Below are 18,856 nucleotides of genomic sequence, written 5' to 3'. Positions count from 1 at the left end.
ATCGATAATCACATGAATGCCACTTTTATCCGTTAGCAGGCAACAGTTGTTAGCTTTAGAGAAGAAGATGCAGCATAAATCCAGTTTTGGTAATAAAAAAAAAACGATGTGACAGCACCACTCAACATAGACACAGGCAAAGGAAATGATCTCTGCGGAGGGAAAAATTAAGTGCTCCACAAGGAGCAGTCAAAAACAGCACGTAAAGAAAAACTGCTTTAATTGCTCCTCTGGTCTTCCTGAAACTCAATACATACTTTTTTTTTTTTAAATTTGGTTCCAAACTTAGACAAAAGTAAACAAAACAAAACAAAAAAACCGAGAGATGAGTTTTCTTTTTCTGCGCTTATGTTCAGAGATGTAAAAACATAGAAGTTAGGATACTGCAGCAGCCAGTGCTACAGTCTGAAGACATTCAAATCTTCAGGGAGGGCTTCACGACACTTCCCAGGTAAAACCTTGCCCCTAAGTAAAGAAAAGAGGCCCTTAACCCCCTAAAGACACAATCTGCAGGAAAGCAACCATGTAGAAAACAAAGCCGAAGACCCGAGAGCTCTTCTTCCCACTTTGCCTCCATTTTCCAGGTCAATTCTGTAAACCAGAGAGAGTACACAAGAAGAAAAGCTCGTGGAATTGAGTCCATTTCCTCCCCTCTTGTCATTCAACACCCCACAACTCCCCAAAACTGTGACCTGAGCCTCCACCTGCTGTTACAAGATTCTTTTAAGAACAGAACAAGCTCCTGCAAGTCTGTGTGGAGTTTTAAACACCAAGAAATTAAAAAAAAAATGAATAAGAAAATAAAATAATTACACCAAAAAGTTCTGTTTCACCAGCATTAACAAAAGGAAAAAAAAAATCACTTTGTCTCAGGAACCATCAATGCAAAAACACTGAGGTATGTAGTTTGAAACAAAAGCCTCTTCATCGCTTTTATCATGATCACCACTGTCCACTTCCATCTGCCACATACAGTCAGTCTCGTTTGCTCCTTTAGCGTAGACAAGCCCCTCCCCCAGTGGGCGTGGCTCATTGTTTAAGGGAGAGGGTAAGAGGTGGGGGAGAGGGGTGTACATGTGACTGGCTGCACCTTTGTGGAGGAGGAAGACCATCGAGTTTGCCATTCTCCTTAAGTCTTTCAATCTTTTTATCTATGTCTCACAGTCTTTTTGTGACTCAGTTCACCATCAGAGTCTCCCTGGGGTTCGTATTGCCCCCTATGATTGTAAATTGAGGGTGAACTTCCACTGTTGGTTGAGGCTCGGGCTGCAGACCTCCACAGTGAGTCCACCCATCCTGGCACTGCGGCTGTCCAAGCAGAGGTTGCTGCCCACGTGACGAAGCTTCGAGTTGGACTCGATCTGCTCCCATTTCTGAAAGATGCAAAGGGCAACATGTTGCCATAAATCCAACAGGCAGAATTCTGCTGCAAAGGCCCACATACTGGTGTGCGCTTCTTTTCTTTTCAACAATGGTAGTAAAGCTGGTCTAGACAGATATGCCTGCACGCGTTTACCTGTCTGCTGTCATTCTCTCGACAGCCTTGTAGTTTGATGAGGGAACCAGCTGTTCGGTCCACCACAGTCAGACACAGGTCCATGTGCTTGACAGATTTATCCTTGGTGAGGGCCCATTCCTTTACAGAAATGAATATACGGGAAAAGAAAAACGTCAGCGCTCAAACTCAGGTTGGGGATGTTCTGAACAAAGCTTGAGCCTCTAAAACAGTGCTCGATTTATATTGTTGCTAAATTTGATAACATACTATGACCACACAGTATTTAATAAAGTAGTTAATCTGGTAGGAAAGACTTTATGGCAGAACGTCTTTACAATCAGAGAGTTGGAAAATAAAGGGGGGGCAAAGTACAGTAACAGAATGGGTCAGCCTTGGCTGGGGCGTAAAAACATCCAACGTGAAATCAGACAACGGACGTCTTCATCAGATGTGCTGGTCGTGTCCAACAAGTAAGTATATATATATATATCTATATATATATAGATATATATATAAATAAATAAATAAATAAATAAAAGGAAACACTGTTACTCTATAAGAAATTGTAGAATTTCTATTGACTTCTAATTTTCTTTTCCATTAGATCTGGTGGAAATTAATGATAGCAAGAGAGTAGAGCGACTTCATGGGAGGATCAGTATTCATAATGTTGGTGTTCACCCAAACTTTCATTTAAGATAAATTTATTGCTGAAGCTTTCATCTCTAGAGCGGAGAACTACTCTGAAGGCGACAACTGCAAAGCATTGATGGCAAACTTGACCCGTGCAGCCTCTGCTCTTTAACTCCATATGACAGCAGTTTTCAGCCCAACACCTGTCGTTCTGTTTTGGGAAAGCAGCAGTTTGGAAAATTCCTGACAGACAAACACTTGCAAAAGTTACAGCCATTTACATTCAAAGCAGACCAAGAACTTTACATTCCTCTTATATCAATGTTGAAATGGTTTCAGGTGACCTTTTCAGCGGCTGCTGGTGGCTGAAACAGAGCCTGAAGAGAAAGATGGGGCTCTAAGAACATGTCCTGTAATAGTTATTTAACACTACAAATACATTGGACATTAGCTCCTTTTTTTTTTTTTTTTTAAATGTATGAAGTACTTTTTCTTTTCTTTTCAATGAATTGTATATTTTGAGTTTTGGACTCGACTCGACTTTTTATTTGATTTAGATATCTGGGGTGCTAGTTTTTAATCGTACTCCAGATTTACTTGTAAAGGAGCATTTTCACAGTGGTTCATTACTTAATTTGCTCAAGACTTAAAAAAAACAAGACTGACTTTATAAATAATGAGCTGTGCTGCAGAGGACTTTTCACTGGCTGTGGATCAACAGGTACATTTTTTTTTTTTATTAGAAACTATATGATCCCATCGTGGAGGACATCAAGTGGCTGCTCCTGACTGAACGGTTTTGTCAACTGATTCTGACTTGAAGAATAGGTGCTTTAAACCCTTGGACAAAAGGCTGGTTGATCATTCAGCCCCCCCCCCCCCCCCCCCCCCCCCCCCCAAAAAAAAGACTTGTCCAACTGGAAAAAAAATCATCTTCATTTTGGCCTGTGGGGGCCACTGTTTGCAATGCTCACTTTCACAGTCTGTCCATGTCATCTATCACATATTAACGGATGAGCCACATATACAATGTTAAGTGTTTTTACTGACATAAAAATGGATATTTGGCTTTAGGTGTATCACCTGAGCTTTGTGTTTTTCATTGCTTGTTTTACTAACGCAGCACATGTGACCTTTAACAGCAGAATCCTTTCACGTGCCCCCTGTGTTCTCAACACATGAACCACCACCTGCCACCCAGGTGTCTCTGCAGCAAAAGTGCACAAGCTGACCTCCGTGTGTCGTTCTGGTAACACTACCTGGTTTCCTCCTGCGTTGTGACATTCGTAGACGCCCACCACTCCATCAGCAAAATGCCCCAGGGTGTCCAGGCAGTTTCCTCCCTGTTGTAGTGCCCCAAAGGCGATGTCCTGGTGATCTGGGACCCTGAACATACACGTACAAGCAAAGTGTTGTTAAAGTGTAGATGAACTGTTAGATTTCTGCTACTTTAATCAGTGGTACAAAATGGACTGATTCGAAGAGAAGTTTCGATGCAATCTGTTGGGTTTCCTTAGCTGGGAAACTTTTTTTTAAATTGGCTCTATATGAATTGCACTCACTTGTAATACATTTTATTGGATTGTAATTGGCTTGATTGGACTGTATCTTTGAAGTGCCTTGAGATGACATTTGTTGTGATTTGGTGCTATACAAATAAAACTGAATTGAATTGTATTTAATTCAGACATGCAAGAGATCACAGCCAAACTGTAACTAATTTATTCTCACTATAGGATATTATATTGCACTGGATACCATGTGTGATACATTAGCCAAAGAGCATCTTTTCTTACCTCAGTTCAGGGTAAACGTTCTCCAGATACCATTTGAACGGCTTACAGCCTAATCTTTTCTTCATCTCCAAACGACTCTGGATACTGAGGGACAGAGGGAGACGGCTAATTTATTCAGTGGTTCTTCACTTGTGGTTTTCAGTACGACTCTAAAGTTTGATTAAAAGCCAGGGCAGACAGAGGAGGCACAGGGCACGTCTGAGACTGCGACCTTTGGAAAAATTAACAACTAGGGCTGAGATGTGAAGTGTGTTTCCACAAGGCCACATAATAGGACATTTTGTCATTGTCTAGCTGGATTGTCTGAATGTGAGACTGTGTGGACCTCTGGATGTGTGGCCAAAAAAACCCAAAACACAAATGCCACATCCACATCAAGAGGGAGGTAGATGCTGTAGACGACGTGATCAAAAACAACCCTACATTTTTAACCATCTTCTCATTACAAAGGAGTCTGATCCCCACTTTGTGTTCCTTTGGCAAACAGCATGTTGTCATAATTGTTTACTCCCTTTAGGGCATTTAGAAATAATTCACTCTTTTGAACAGTACACAACAGACACAGACTTTTCATTATTCATTTTGAGTCCTATTAACTACCTCGTGTCACTTTAATGCAAAAGGGGAAATGACAGACTTTGTTGCTGACATACTGCTAGTTGGCAGCACAGTTCATTGCAACATTATTCTGTTTCCTCTCCTGTGGTGCCAATACTTCCCAGCACTTACTTTCCATAGGGGACATTTCTCGCTGAAGGAACAGCAGCGTAGTAGAAGTTCTTGAATTCATCCATCCACACCTCTGCAGCTCTCCTCGTGTTCCTGAGAGAGGTGTGAGAAAAAGAATAATGAGCGGAGGTGAGTGGTAGGTGTGACGGATGTCATACAGGAGTGGCAATAGGAACAAGAGTTGGTGATGAAATGCAAGGATGGAGACAGGAGGATAAAGGGGTGAGAGGAACAAAGTCACAACCAGACAGAGTGAGAAATATGTGGCTGACTTCACTTGTGTTGCACGGGAGATGTACCCAGACATTACCAGTCATGTCCAAACTGGAGCTGAGGTATATGGCCAGATAAAAGTGCACACACCCTCCAGCTCAGACATCTCACCGCCATAAAACAGCAGAGTTTGACTGGCTAAACATGCGTGACGTGTTTGCTTTCTACATCTCTACTGCTGGGATGGGTCAGCACAGCGCATGTTGTTAAAATAATGGTCTTACTTTTTGGGACTATTTAGGACTCTGGAGGGTTGGTTTTACTTTAAAGCTTTTGCAGACGCAGCAGCTAAAAATGCATAAAAAAAAACTTTTACAAGTTGGGATTCTCTGCGTTGGTCACGTTACTACAACCCAAACTTATGTAGGTCCTTTTTTATGTTAACATTGTAAAGATAAAAAGGAAATAAAAAAGCATCTTGCTGAAAACATTAAGGCCATCTTTAAATTTGATGCATTTTGGATATCCAGCCATCTTTAATTTGCTAAAGAAGAAACTAATCTGATTAATTGAGGATGGCAATGATCATTTCTAGCATCCCTAAGCTGTGACTGAGCTTAAGTAGAAAAACAGAGGGGACACTCACAATTAATCAAATACAGACGCGTGTTTTCAGTGCTTCTGATCATTTTTACAACCCACCCTTTGTTTCAAACTCAAAGGACAACTTCTGTCTTAGTGAGGCCTCTGCCAATGTACAGTATATCCAGACATTTCCAAACAGCCGTCACTCACAGGGCCAGAACCACGTGTACAGAAAATCTCTGAACTCCAAACTCAAACTGACCAACTGTTCAGTTGTCCAATGTGTAACTCTCTGCAGATATTGTGATTTCTGATCATCTGACTGTAAGTTGGCCCCATCTCAAAAAAGCCCATTGTAACTTGGCTGTGTTGAAAATGCTCTTCCCTCAAGATCAATTATGATGTCATCCAGGCAAACAAAACAGATGTCGTCTTGTAGCTCCCTCGAGTCACCAGCAGCAGCGACAGAGACGCCGCCCGGGACTTCTTTTAAACTAGAGGGTAAGACAGGGAACCAAAAACACCTCAAAGCATATGACACCGTTGTGCACTGTGATAGAAGAGGCATCCATCTTAAACTGTTGGAGAGGACAATGTAATGCTCCAACATACAGGGCCACAGTATTGTAGCCCACACTCTAAGCTCTGCCACAGACTAATATAATGTTGAAAGTTCATACATATCTGCAGAGGTTTTTCTATGAGAGTTTAATTCAGCTCAGGATCCATTCAGGAAGATCTAAATAGCTGATATAAAACAAAGTGCGAGGGCATGAGTGCATCTCCACTGTATTGTGGGGTTAAACTCAACATCTTTATGAGCAATATTGTGCAGCTGTGGGAGCTTCCATGTGAATTTCTCCTGCGTTTGCCATTAAAAACCTGCCATTTGTTTGCTATATTCCTCATACATCCTTGCAAAAAGCAGAAGAAGCCACAGCCTTTTTAAATTCTCTGTCACCTGTTTTTGATCTGCCCATACGTTCTTAATCAGGCTCACGATGGTTTGTTGGGCTCATTTCCAGGGCGGTCACTCATGCTTGGAGACTGTTTAAAGGACAGATCCATATCTATCCATGCATCGTGTTACCCATTACTTGTGTTCCCTGATTATGTTACAGGTCACAGATCACATTTATAGGCAGTTTAAAGGGCAGCACATGCAAAATCAGACTTTCTAGAAAGAGTTTTTGCTGTATTTAATTGATGTTTTTGTCAAATTATCTGACAGCAGTTTGAGTCTCAGTGCTTAAATAAAAGTTAATTACGTGTGTTTGGTTTCATTTAAAAACCACAGCCACAGAAAATAACTCACACAACTGTCCTTGAAGTAAATAGCCACAGTGTGTGTAACAAATATAAACAGTCAGTTTAGGCTGATATTTAATCACAAACATCATAATCATCTTTATTTGGCCAAGTTTGTGCTCACAAACAAGGAATTTGAATTTGAGCCGTTTTACTTTGCTCCCTGCAGGCAAAAAACAAAAGAAAACGTATTGAAAAGGGAATATATACACAAGGAAAAACCATAAATATGAGAAGATAAAAATAAGTGACAACAAGTTACAGAAAAGTCTAAAAAACTATAAAGACTACAACTACAAACTATTGTTTTAATAGTGCAAGTTGAGGAGTGCGTGAAATGAAACGTACAGTATACTGCCTGAGTAGGAGCACTCTGACATTATATATACTGTCATCAAATTATGGTGCTTAACTCAAGAGTAACCATGTTTCCATTTAGGAGCTCTTCTGAGGCTTTCAATCATGTCACATGAGCTTCATCAGCAGACAGACTTTACCAAGCTGTCAAAGATTTGTCAGTGATCCAACATTCCTCCAAACCCTTGAAAGACTTAGTTGGCTTCAAAATTCATTGACCTTCAATCTCACAACAAGCTAATTTTGGAAATCTATTCTTGAGCTTTCAATTGAAATCTTATTCAATACCACAAAGAAAGTGGAAATTAGAATATTTTAATCTCGGAGACAACAGTTAAACTGTCTGTGAGTTGTTTCTATCAGTTTCAGAACCTCCATGTGAGACGTTACGTTCTGCAAACATGTGTCTTTGTTAGGAAAATCTTAGCTGTGCCCATTTCTGTTATCATGACCACAGCATACTCAATCCTCAGTCAGCATGTACACCCACTTCCATGATCCCACCTAAACCGAACTGAACTGGCGTCGATTAAAGCCTGTGTCTTCTGCAGAGTCATTTGACGTGGATATGAACGCAAAGTGAAAGGCGACTCGTAAAAGGACCTTGTGGTGAGACTGTTTCTTAAATTAAGAATGTATTTTGAACTTCAGCAGTGTATAATTTTCTGGAGCCACCCACACAAACAATGCCACACTGATGACATGCAATGCCAAATCATTGGAAACATTTGTGGCCAAGTATCTTTGTAAAGCCCACTTTAATATGTGGAGGTGACGAGCCCGAAAATGTCAACTCTGTGGAACCCCTTCTCTACCTTTAGAGCCACAGCTGCCCGATAACAATTCAAACACACTCAGACACAACACGGGAACATGAGCTTGAGTAAATAACTGAACAAAAATGATAGCTGGAGCACGGTTGGTTGATGAGTGTTTAACCGTCTCGGTGTGCGTTACCTTGCAAACACAGTCCCACTGCCGCCAGGGAAGGTGTATGGGTGTTGCTTTCTGAAGACGTGACCAACTCTGCTGCAGGGGATGATCTCCAGACTGCCGCCACACTGCCACACGCGAAATGAGATCTCTAAAGACACACAAACATGTTTTCCAATTACTACGAGCAGTCTGAAAGACACATAGGAAAAATTAGTCCAGACTTTGGCATCTCATAAATGTGTGACGTGTTGACATAGTCAGGGTCTCTCTTTAACATTGTGTAGGTTTGAATGAGAGTTATCTAAATGAACACATGAGTAAACCAGAGCCTGAACCGTCAATCCAGCTCTGAATCATTGTATCGCCTCGGGAGAAGTGTGAATCACTCGTTCAGCTGAGCAATTTCCCAGATGAATTCAGACAAAAGGCAACAGGGACACATATCATTGTACTGTTTGCAAATGATCTCCATCGTGTAGACTACTGCTATTTTCACTCAGCATTGAGTCTAATCATTATCATTTATTATACTGCGGAAGGCTCTTTCATCCAGACATAACAATTACTGAAGGCTTTTCGGTTCATCATGCTCTTGGCATGGAAACGCGGATGATCTCTGAACACAGTGGGAGACACACACGGTACTACTTCAGTATTAAATCCCGCAGGAGTGTGGAGATTGCATAAACAGGGAGCAATCTGTGCTTGTGTGAACCAAAACACACAGAATTCACGGGAGAAAGAAATGACAATTGTGCTACGAGCGAAAGAAGCAGTTGAAGATTTAAAAAAGATATATGTATAGTTTATGCTGATGAATTGAAAAGACTGGAACAACTCTGTGAGCTGTACACCAAATATGAAGCTACAACCTTCAGTTGGTTAGCCTAGCTAAGCATTAAGACTGGAAGCAGAAGGAAACAACCAGCCTGGCTCTCTTGCCTGACTGTTAAAAAACAAATTAAAAAATTAAAAAAAGCCCAACAACTTGCTCGGAGGGCAAAAAAAAGCTTGTTCAACCCAATAATAATTTCTTGATGAAGACTGTTTTGTTAAAATCTGTTAATATAAACGTGTTATTTTCCAGTACTGTATGCCCCTGAGTCCAATCTTTCTGCCAGCTAAGATACACTAACTAGCTACAACTTTACACTTTACACAAGAAAATAAATGTTTGCTTCCCAAAAAACGAATCCTTAAAGCAAAGTGCGTTGATGGCGGGTGTATTTTCTCAACCTACTGCTCTTGTCAACTTTCTACTCTCCAAACACTCACTTTTATTTGATAGCTGCTTCTGTCTCTCATCAACCAATCTATTCTTTAGACCTTCATTGACCATCATCACCAGTCCAAAGTTATTCAACAGAATTCGCAGCCCTCACCCAGGTTTTCTCCTCCCCATACGTCCATCATCATGTCATATTTTCCCAGCAGCTCAAAATAATCCTTGTCCATGACAAACAGACCTCCTGCGATCATTGGAGTCCTGGATGGGCAGAGAGATGGATGAACACTCAGGTGGTGATAGTGAGAGTGACTTTGTTTCAGAGTGTTTGTGTGCTTGTCTCACTTGATGGGGGCGATGGGGTTGCCTTGCCTGGCACGTCTCTGCTCCAGAGTCATGTAGTCCCATTTAAACACCAAATTCCAGTCGAAACCTACCAGCATAAACACATATTTAAAGCAAAGCACAATTATGACCGTTTTGCTGAGACCTAAAAGCGATGTGGCTTTCCTAATTAGATTTGTCTGGTTTATATTAGTTGGCTGGAAACATCAGCACATTCGCAGTGTTAATGGAGCCCTTCAACAGCACACTCAACAAGTTTATACAGCTGATAAACAGTACATGAGAAAAGATCATTTACCCTCTTTTTCAGAGTGAACGCTCAACATATATTCAAAAGCTTGGGACAGCGTTAGCATCGTGCTGCGTGGGGAGTGGAGTTTATATCCTGTAAGCGGCTTAACTAAGGCAGAAGTGGCGGGCTCTGAGCAATATCGAAACAACGGTTATTAATGTTGCTAGTAAGATAAAAGCATATGCTCGCTGTAACTGAAAGTGTCCAGAAATCTTTTAAAACCACACACTTCCGCTGCCAAGCTCTAATGACTGAACTACACTCGACTGTACAACAGTGCACGTACTTCTCTGTTTGTGTACTTTACCTCCTTTCAGATCAGCCGAGGCTCCCACATACTGAAAGTTGTCCATGTTGATTACGTCAATGATAGGAGATACTACTCTGGTCTTATCCTGATAAGGATGAACAGAAAATAATATACATATTTATTTTCTTCAGCTGCAGTTAAACACAGAGTTACAGGAACAGGAAATCTGGCTCATCGACAAATATTCACCACAAATCAAACAAAGGGGATACGGCCTCCTGTGGAACCTTCCCGTTACTGCCAAATGATTCACGTTTGGTTTACGCTCTATATTTTTATTTATTCCTGTGTTTATAAAGCAAAACAGAGAGTGAGGCAGCTTTTTCATTTCCACACTGGTTTGTGGTGTGATGTGACTCCGAAACCCACAGAACTACAACACACAGAAGTTCAGACAAAGGATTGCTCATCTGGCTTGAATGACAAAAACAAGTCTCCAGGTACTGAGTGAGTAATTCAGTTTTGGCCTGAGACCTTTTCATATGACATACAACGTTTCATAACCACAAGGGCTGGACTGACGATTTGATGCATTACTTTTTAAAGCAACTGAAACAAAGTCGATTACGCCGACTGCAAAATGTTTTAAAATTGGCAGCTCTTAGAACTTGGGAACAAAACCCCACATTGTCTGGCTCAAATGCAGAATCGGATCATTTTCAGTCAAATGAAATAAATATTTAAAGAACAACCTCAATTTTCCAGACAGCGTCCCACTTAAGATTAAAATAACAATCCATCTGGATGCTCATTTTCAAGTCATTACGCTTTACTCCAAATCTCTTTGGACTGCTGTTTACGTGTAAAGAAGGCAGGTTTACACCTATACAATTTTACTTTTTATTGATGAATATAATGGGAATTAAACCAGACTGTGATGGTCCCAAAAGATATAAATCATCTTCCCACGTGACAAAATCTGCTGGTCTGACCATGTCGGGTCAGAAAATGGGAACATGAAGCTCTGCAGCTGTGAAAATTGGCTTTTTTTTTTTTACGTTGCTGAGTCCAAACATTTAAGTGTTTAAGCCACATCATGTGCTTCTTGTATTTCACATCACTGTTAACAAGCTCCAGGGGCGCTCTCTCGTAGCAACCCCCAACCTGTGTGTGAAGGAGGGAGGGGGAAAAAAAAATCCCATGCATAAGTGAATAATTCAATTTTGATCATTAAGCCTTTCAGAGCGCTGGGATGTAGATCATTCTCAAAATACTGATATACTCAAGGGAGAGATGCTCCTTCTGAAACACTCGCATCGCTTTATTGGCTTCGATGCAGCATTTTGTAGTTTGGTGGGTGTCCTGTTCTAAGATCAAAATATGTAACTTTCCATTTATAAGCAGTCTAAATAAATAAACATCTGAGGTGCGCACCCTCAGAAGATGAAGGGTGAACAAAAGTTCAACTTTATTAGTTGAAATGAGCTGCGAATAGCACAGTACTGTGAAAACATTATCAGGGATAATATTTATATCCCCATTTTTCACCGAGGTGTCTTTAGAGAGGAATGGTGGCCAAACAACTTCCCGAAGATGCTTTACTTTACGGTTTCAACAAATAGTTCCCGAGCAGATAACGTAATAAAAAAAACAAAAAACGTTTGCTTTAGTTTTTGTTTATGAGGCTACCGCAGTAATACAGTTCTGTCGACAAATTGTCATGCAAATAGTTGCTGTAAACTACTAAATTTTTTCATCTTGTTTATTGTATGACAATTCATTTTAGATGAGCTATATTAGAATTTCTGGCAAGTTGCTTAAAGCAGGTTATTGAGCTCTTCTTTTTCAGTTGGTTTTAAATTGGTTCCCGACATTTTGTTGCGACTGCCTGGCCTTGTCTACTTGGTTTTGCACACCGGCATCGAACCCCTTTCTGTTATATTCTGATCTACTACAACTGGCTCTTCCATGTGGACATAATTGGAATGAGTACGGAGCTGAGGTGCCCTCAGTTATCTGTGTGCGCATTCACAACACAGTTTAAATAGGCCCTTATAGTGTTAACATGGAGGATGGTGTTCCTGTAGATCAGCATCAACAGAAACAGTCAGGCTGTGTGCGGCAACAAGGAATTAAGTCAAAAGACAAGTTTGAGTGGACAGAACAAATTGCAAGGACACGGTCATCCACGTGTATCAGAGAGCCTACGAGATTTAAATCTGCGTCACCAAAGCTCATGAAACACGGTGCATGCAGGGTACAACATCCCAGCGATGCCCAAAGATACAGAACAGTTGCTGGCATTAAACCTTAACAGAAGAAGGGGGTACAGACAGTGGAACACATTGTTTATATTGGTATGGAAATGCATATTGTGCTTTCCATAGCTGATTTTACAAAAGAGTTGAAGTAACAATTCAATTAAATGATCCGTCAGCCCCAATGACTGTGATCAGGTGGATATGTAATAAATGTAAAAAAGGCCGGCTACTTTCAACAGGGTGTGTGTGTGAATAAATATGATTACAAGCTGTTATGAAGGGATGGAAGTGTGTCTGTGTTCTGTGGGGTTCTATCAGTGTGTGCACCTCAGCCACCCTCTCCAGTAGCGGCTCCAGCCAGTGGTCATTACATTCACAGTGAGAGTCCAGGAAGGTAAGGACTGGCGCTGTGGCAGCATCTGCTCCGCGGACCCTCGAACGCATCAGTCCTGAGTGAAGTTACAAAAAGAGACTCATTTAAAAACAGAAGTAAACACCCTTTTCTTTTCTTTTTTTATAAACACTTTCTTCTCACTACCTTCTCTGCGGTCGTTTCTTAGGACACGCACTTTCTCAATCTTCCCCAGCAGTGCTCCATCCTCCGCTGGAACACACACAAAGCAACCCATTTAACTTGCATTTACTCACTGATGCTTCCGGGTTTGATTTTTTTTTTCTTCTGTGTTTGCATACATAACCTACAGTTATCACTGTAGTCGTCAACCAGAATTATCTCTTTGACCAAGTGAGGAGGACTTTTCTTCAAGACACTAGGGAAAAAGGGAATTTCAATGATGATAAAAAGCATACAAAAAGAATCTCAGCCAACAAGTCAAAATAGAAAAGTGCACACACCATTCACCTACCTGACCACAGTCCGCAGCAGAGCAGAGCGAGCTTCATTATGAAAGGTGATGACAACACTGGAGGCCGGCAGCTCTGACTTCCATTGTTTATGTCTGCAGCTACAAAGACACACACACAGAAACCGCACAAATTAGAGATGGAAACAGAGACATAAAGAAACTACAAGAGTCTAAACGCTCACACATGTGCACAAACTCCTACACACATAAGCATGTTGCTGAATATGGGATCCAAGTCTCAAGCTGGAACTGTTCCCTAAACAGATACTGAATCCATGAAGACGTGAGACATGATTCTGCACACACACTTACACTGAGGTACACACACACACACTTGCAGAGTTATGCTCTGCTGAAGCTGGGATTGACAGTGGGTTTTGGAGACCAAGAAGCAACATCCTAAGAGATTGTGTTCTGTGTGTGTGCCTTCGTACTTGTTCAAAGAGGCAAATCCTCCCTCAGATTAAAATTGAGGAAGATTGCTGACAGGAGAAGAGCAACGAGACAAGAAGGAGGAGGAGGAGGAGGAGGAGGAGGAGGAGGAGGAGGAGGAGGAGGGAAGCATGATGATGCACAGGGACCAAAAACCTACAGCCAATCTGTCAAACTCTGTGCATATGACATATACACACTGATCAGCCACTACAGATGCTCAGTCATATTGGTATCCCTGGACTATCCATTTCCTTACAATTTCTGCCAAACTGCACCTTTATTATCCTGCTGAAAGAGACTGCTGCCGTCAGAACATGATGAAGTTATGAAGCGCATGTGGATGACCACATGTGGTCTGCAACAATGTTTCAGCGGGTGGTGCATGTCAATGAACATCAGGATCTATGGTTTCCTAGCTGATTATTGCACACTGTGTCACACTGCCTCAGATGCTTTGACTCATCTCAAACCCGCCGCCATCTCTTCCCCAGACAAACAAGTGCACATACACACCCAGTTGTCCACATGATTCATCAGACCAGACCACTTCCTTCAATTACACTTTGGTCAAGTTCAGTTCCAGCTTCAATGCATTGTGTTCTCACATCTTTATATCATTGTAAACATTGAGCTTTTGAGAATTAAGTGCTACAGAAGCTACTCTGCAGGATTGGATCACACGGACCAGCCTTCACACACATTACCCAATAATAATGAGCCTTTGGTGCCCATAATCGTGTAATTAATTCATTTTCCTTGGACCACTTTTGGAAGGGACTAACCAGTGGACCCTGTGCACACCCACAAAGACCTGCAATTGTGAATTTGGAGATTATGTGACCCTCTCTTCAAGCTGTCAATGGCTTTCAGAGTTCTTCAGATGCAGCTACATTACTCTTGGATTGACATCCTCTTGTACATTTATAGTGACATAAAAGCTATTTTATAACAGCCTTTGGCTAAAAGTTCTTTTGATCCTATGTTGAAAGCACCGCTTCCCTGGCCTGCATGGGTGGGAAAGAAAATAAGAAAAAGAAAAAGGGAGGCTTTTTATTTCTGAAAAATCTCAACAATCAGCCCTGATGCACACAGAGCAAATGACACATCAGTGCCAGATCAATAGGAAACACATCCATGCACTTTCAGTGGACTAATGGCTCCAACTATCTGTAAAGTCAATATATCAGCGAGGCTAGAAGACTGCCTTTATAAAAATAGCCTTTGAAACACAGTGTGGATCCTAAAAGATGCAACCAGAATAAAAACGCTGGCTGAATTTAATGACATACTCCATAAGATGACAATAATTGGAGCGGTTTTACTTCTCTGTTTCTATGGTTAATTATTCTATAACACTCATTTTGTTTGTTTATAATTCCTAACAACTGCTAACTCTTAACAGGAGTGGGAATAGACGCGTAAATGTTGTTCATGTTCTTGCTGAAAAACAAGAGAATGAGGTCAGCATGTAAAAGGATGTAATCATAGGCAGTGTATGGAAATATTCAAAGAACTGGTTCACTCCGTTTTAACGCATCTTTGTTGACTAAATAACTGTGTTATCCCAACAATCCCTCACTATGAATCACAGCACAGTGATCCACAACAATACAGTCACCCAGACTGGGGCTCTCACATCATATTCAGCCCTCTTCCCATTTCTGATAGATCAAAATGGGCGAGCAATGTTTTCAAAAACATGAATAACGCATGAGCACAATATGAGTTCATTACAAATACGAGGACACATACTGGTGCCATTCAAAGAAAAAAAAAAAACACTTTAAACGTGTAAATCCTGACGTTTAGTTTAAGGCCTTAAAGGAACATTTTGACAGTTTAAATCTGAGGCCATTTTATTACCCCATCTTTGATCTCTAAATAATTAATGGAGACAAAGTGTTTGGAATTGGTGATTTATTGAGTAACAACACCATGTTTTTGCCAACATCAGGGCTTGGCAAAAACATGGTGGCTTTTATGTGTATGACTATATTATCAAAAAGAGTTGGCATTATAGGGAAAACAAATGTCCAAACCAATCAGTGCCGGTTATCAGCCATCAGCTAAATTTGAATCTTTCACGTTGGTGTCAGCCCAACATAATTCAATTGAAAGTGTTTTTGCGTTCTCAAAAAAAAATGTGCTGAGAGCACGAGCTGTGATATGTGATCGGACTTAGACTTATACACTTAAATCCCATGAACTAATCAGTTTTATTAATTATAACGTGAGGGCTAAAATGGGATAAGACGTTAAAGCTTACCAAGACATCATTTCCTCAAAAGAATCCAGCTAATAATACGTCCTGTTCTATTTTTGTCTCCTCATCCATGCAACAACCAAAACAATCAGCAACCATTACAGGGGGTTGCTTTGTATCCGGGGAACAAAGTGTAGAGCACGTCTGCTCAACAGCTACTTCCTGGTTTCATCTGATACGCCACAATAAAGGGAGTTCCCAGGAGATTTTATCCAGTCTGGTGCCAATTAGTCAAATAGAACAGCATGTGCAAACACAATCGCTCATGCGACATAGGAAAAGAGGGGCAGCCCTGTGCTTTCCATTTTAATGACTGTACGTACTGATCGTGTCGCGTATCGGGCACGGCTCTGTCCATTCGGAGTTTGTCGCTCTCCACCTGGTTGAACTTGTTCCTGGCATACGGGTCCTGACCCGGTCGGACCACCGTGGCTCCGACATACAGATCCTGGTCGAAGTCCTCCCAGCGCACCTTACCTGGACACACAAAAACATTTTAAGTCCTCAGGGGATGCGTCACGTGTTTTCTTATAAACTTTAACCTAAAGTGCAACTGCGTCCTCAGCCTCCAAGCTGAAGGTTACAAGATAGAAATAAATCGAGACACATTATTCTTTGTGTGTGCACGTGGATTTTAAATCAACTCTTAATTGTAGGGGAAGAAAATATAAATCAAGTTGTTTTTTTTTATGGAAATATCTACTCGGAACACAGAACCCCCCCCCCCAAAAAAAAAGCCACCAACTTAGACCATCACGAATAATCAGGAATGAACGTACGTGACTATACATCGGTGGGAATATTAAGCATATATGCAGGAGCCTGCCAGATGCAAGAATCCTTCATGAGTGACAGGAGTAAAATCTCGGTGCTTCAAGCTGCTGCTTGACACTCAGGAAAGCTGACAGGAAATTTATGCTGCTTATATTCAGCAATATGCTGAAAAGGATTCAGGAGAAGGAGCGAGACGACTTTGGCAAAGCTAGAAAACACACAAACGCACACAAAAACATTCATAATGCACCCCAGTGAGTCAGAAAATAATGAGAAATCTCATAAATGGGCCAGTTTTCTGCAGCGTTAAATATAACTTTGGAAAATAGGATTGAAATGATACAATAAGTTTTTTTTTTGAAAGCCACACATCGTCAAGCCATCACTGTGTTCAGGTGGTGTCTGACCAGAATACTGAGCACACAGTGCCCTAAATAGAGAGAGTTGTCATGTTTAATTTCACAGTTTATCACCGACCACTGAGACACAGACACACACAAGTAATAATGCAACTCATTAGCTGAGCGCAGCTGCTATGCTAATGACTTGCGTTAAGCGTATGGTAGTGTGAGATTACAGTATCTCAGCAGCATAGATGAGTGTATGCAGGATAGACAGTAACAGAGTCTGACACGGTGAAAGTATGTGTGTATCTTCCCAGGCACTATGTGACCGTGTGTGGCATGTTAATTAGCACAAGCTTGCAATGATCTGCTTAAGACCATAAAACCGTACTGGAGACACCGCTGAGTGTGACAGAGAGTGATGTCCTTGCTGATGTCCATGTTAATGCCAGCAAGTAATTACTGTGGTGACGCTGATGTTGAGACTCACTTCTATGAGTCTTGGATCTTTAAAAGTCTTTATCGGAGTCATTATTTCTATAATCCCGTTTGATTTGTGTGATGAACCGAAAAGCTTCGCTCTTGCTTATGTGACATTTTGTCAGTACTCTGAGATCCTCACAGCAGAAACGCTCATCTCGTTGGGGTTTTGCTGTCTTAGTCCCTGTGGCTCTGTGCTGGTGAAAGGTGTGGTCTGTTGGTTGCTTTTACAGCTGTCTGAACGGCTTTCACTCTCCCTCGGCTCTCTTCGCTGAGCAGTTTCAAACCACCACTACCGACTGGCTGTTGTTTGTTCCAACATTTTCTGGAACTCCCTCGACACCGTTGGGTTTCCAAATAAGGCAACGAGTTAGAAGAATTTGTCCACAGTATTACTCTCCTCCATCTTTGCCGAACCGTGACGCCACCCCAGAGGACACAAACGCTAACTGTACATCCACTTTTGTACATCCACTTTCAATTTTATTCAGAATCTTTTTTCCGTTCACAATTTCCCGATCCTGAAAATCCTACTTCCCAGCACTGCCAGACGAACACGTCAATGCAGAAAAGTAGCATTTCAGGTTTTTAGAGGGTGTTATCGACCTGCCTGGACCAGAATGTGAAACGGGTGAGTTTGACACTTGAAAAATGCCGTAAGAACTAATAAGACACCAAAACGTCCTTATTCCCCTTTCACTTCTTCGAGGCTGTTTAAATGGTTTGACACCCTAACCCAGCAACACATATTTTTGAAAAACTTGAGCAGTTATTACATCACTTTCCATCCCCAACTTCTTTCATGGCATGGTCTGTTTTCAGTTTTCTACATCTTTTAATCCTCCAGTCTGCTCCCCCTTTTCATTCTTCACAATTGGTGTCTGCCCCTTTCTCCTCCCATTCTTAGGTGCGTTTTGCAGTGAATGATACATTGGTGTGGTCGGGGATAAGGTCAACCTGAAGTCAAAAGGCCCTCACTTAAACATTCGACTAAGATTCCATTATCACAGTTGGATCAGATAAAAGTGTGGCCACAGGTCACAGGCCTGTGAAGGAGAAGCAGTGGCTGCTTAACTTTTGGAGTCCGGCTGACAATGAGAGCTGAATGAGAAATCACTGCCCCGATTCTCCCCCTGCTCCTCTTGGCTTTTCTTTATCATACTCTGTTGGACCCTGACATTTTGTCAAAGTTGGGGTGGAGCCGCTGCATAGTTGGGTTTGTGGGTTTGTGAATTATTTTGGACAACCTTTAAGTTAGTAGCAGAC

The 18,856-nt window shown here is 41.4% G+C and overlaps 1 protein-coding gene across 1 annotated transcript in view; it reads right to left on the bottom strand.

The window, feature by feature from the left end:
* Positions 1 to 203: 203 nt before the first annotated feature.
* Positions 204 to 18,856, bottom strand: part of galnt2 (UDP-N-acetyl-alpha-D-galactosamine:polypeptide N-acetylgalactosaminyltransferase 2) — a 49,327-nt gene continuing 30,674 nt past the window's right edge. The window contains exons 3-16 of the mRNA XM_075462831.1: positions 16,316 to 16,469; positions 13,295 to 13,393; positions 13,131 to 13,198; positions 12,967 to 13,032; positions 12,756 to 12,877; positions 10,225 to 10,312; positions 9,626 to 9,713; positions 9,438 to 9,541; positions 8,077 to 8,203; positions 4,657 to 4,749; positions 3,928 to 4,011; positions 3,391 to 3,517; positions 1,517 to 1,636; positions 204 to 1,373 (exon numbers count right to left, since the gene is read on the bottom strand). Of these exons, the coding sequence (XP_075318946.1) occupies positions 1,218 to 1,373; positions 1,517 to 1,636; positions 3,391 to 3,517; positions 3,928 to 4,011; positions 4,657 to 4,749; positions 8,077 to 8,203; positions 9,438 to 9,541; positions 9,626 to 9,713; positions 10,225 to 10,312; positions 12,756 to 12,877; positions 12,967 to 13,032; positions 13,131 to 13,198; positions 13,295 to 13,393; positions 16,316 to 16,469 (1,496 nt within the window). The 3' untranslated portion in view covers positions 204 to 1,217. The remainder of the gene's footprint in view (positions 1,374 to 1,516; positions 1,637 to 3,390; positions 3,518 to 3,927; positions 4,012 to 4,656; positions 4,750 to 8,076; positions 8,204 to 9,437; positions 9,542 to 9,625; positions 9,714 to 10,224; positions 10,313 to 12,755; positions 12,878 to 12,966; positions 13,033 to 13,130; positions 13,199 to 13,294; positions 13,394 to 16,315; positions 16,470 to 18,856) is intronic.

The sequence above is a fragment of the Odontesthes bonariensis genome, chromosome 1, assembly GCF_027942865.1.
Source record: "Odontesthes bonariensis isolate fOdoBon6 chromosome 1, fOdoBon6.hap1, whole genome shotgun sequence".
NCBI lineage: Eukaryota > Metazoa > Chordata > Actinopteri > Atheriniformes > Atherinopsidae > Odontesthes > Odontesthes bonariensis.
This window is presented reverse-complemented; position numbering and strand designations above follow the sequence as displayed.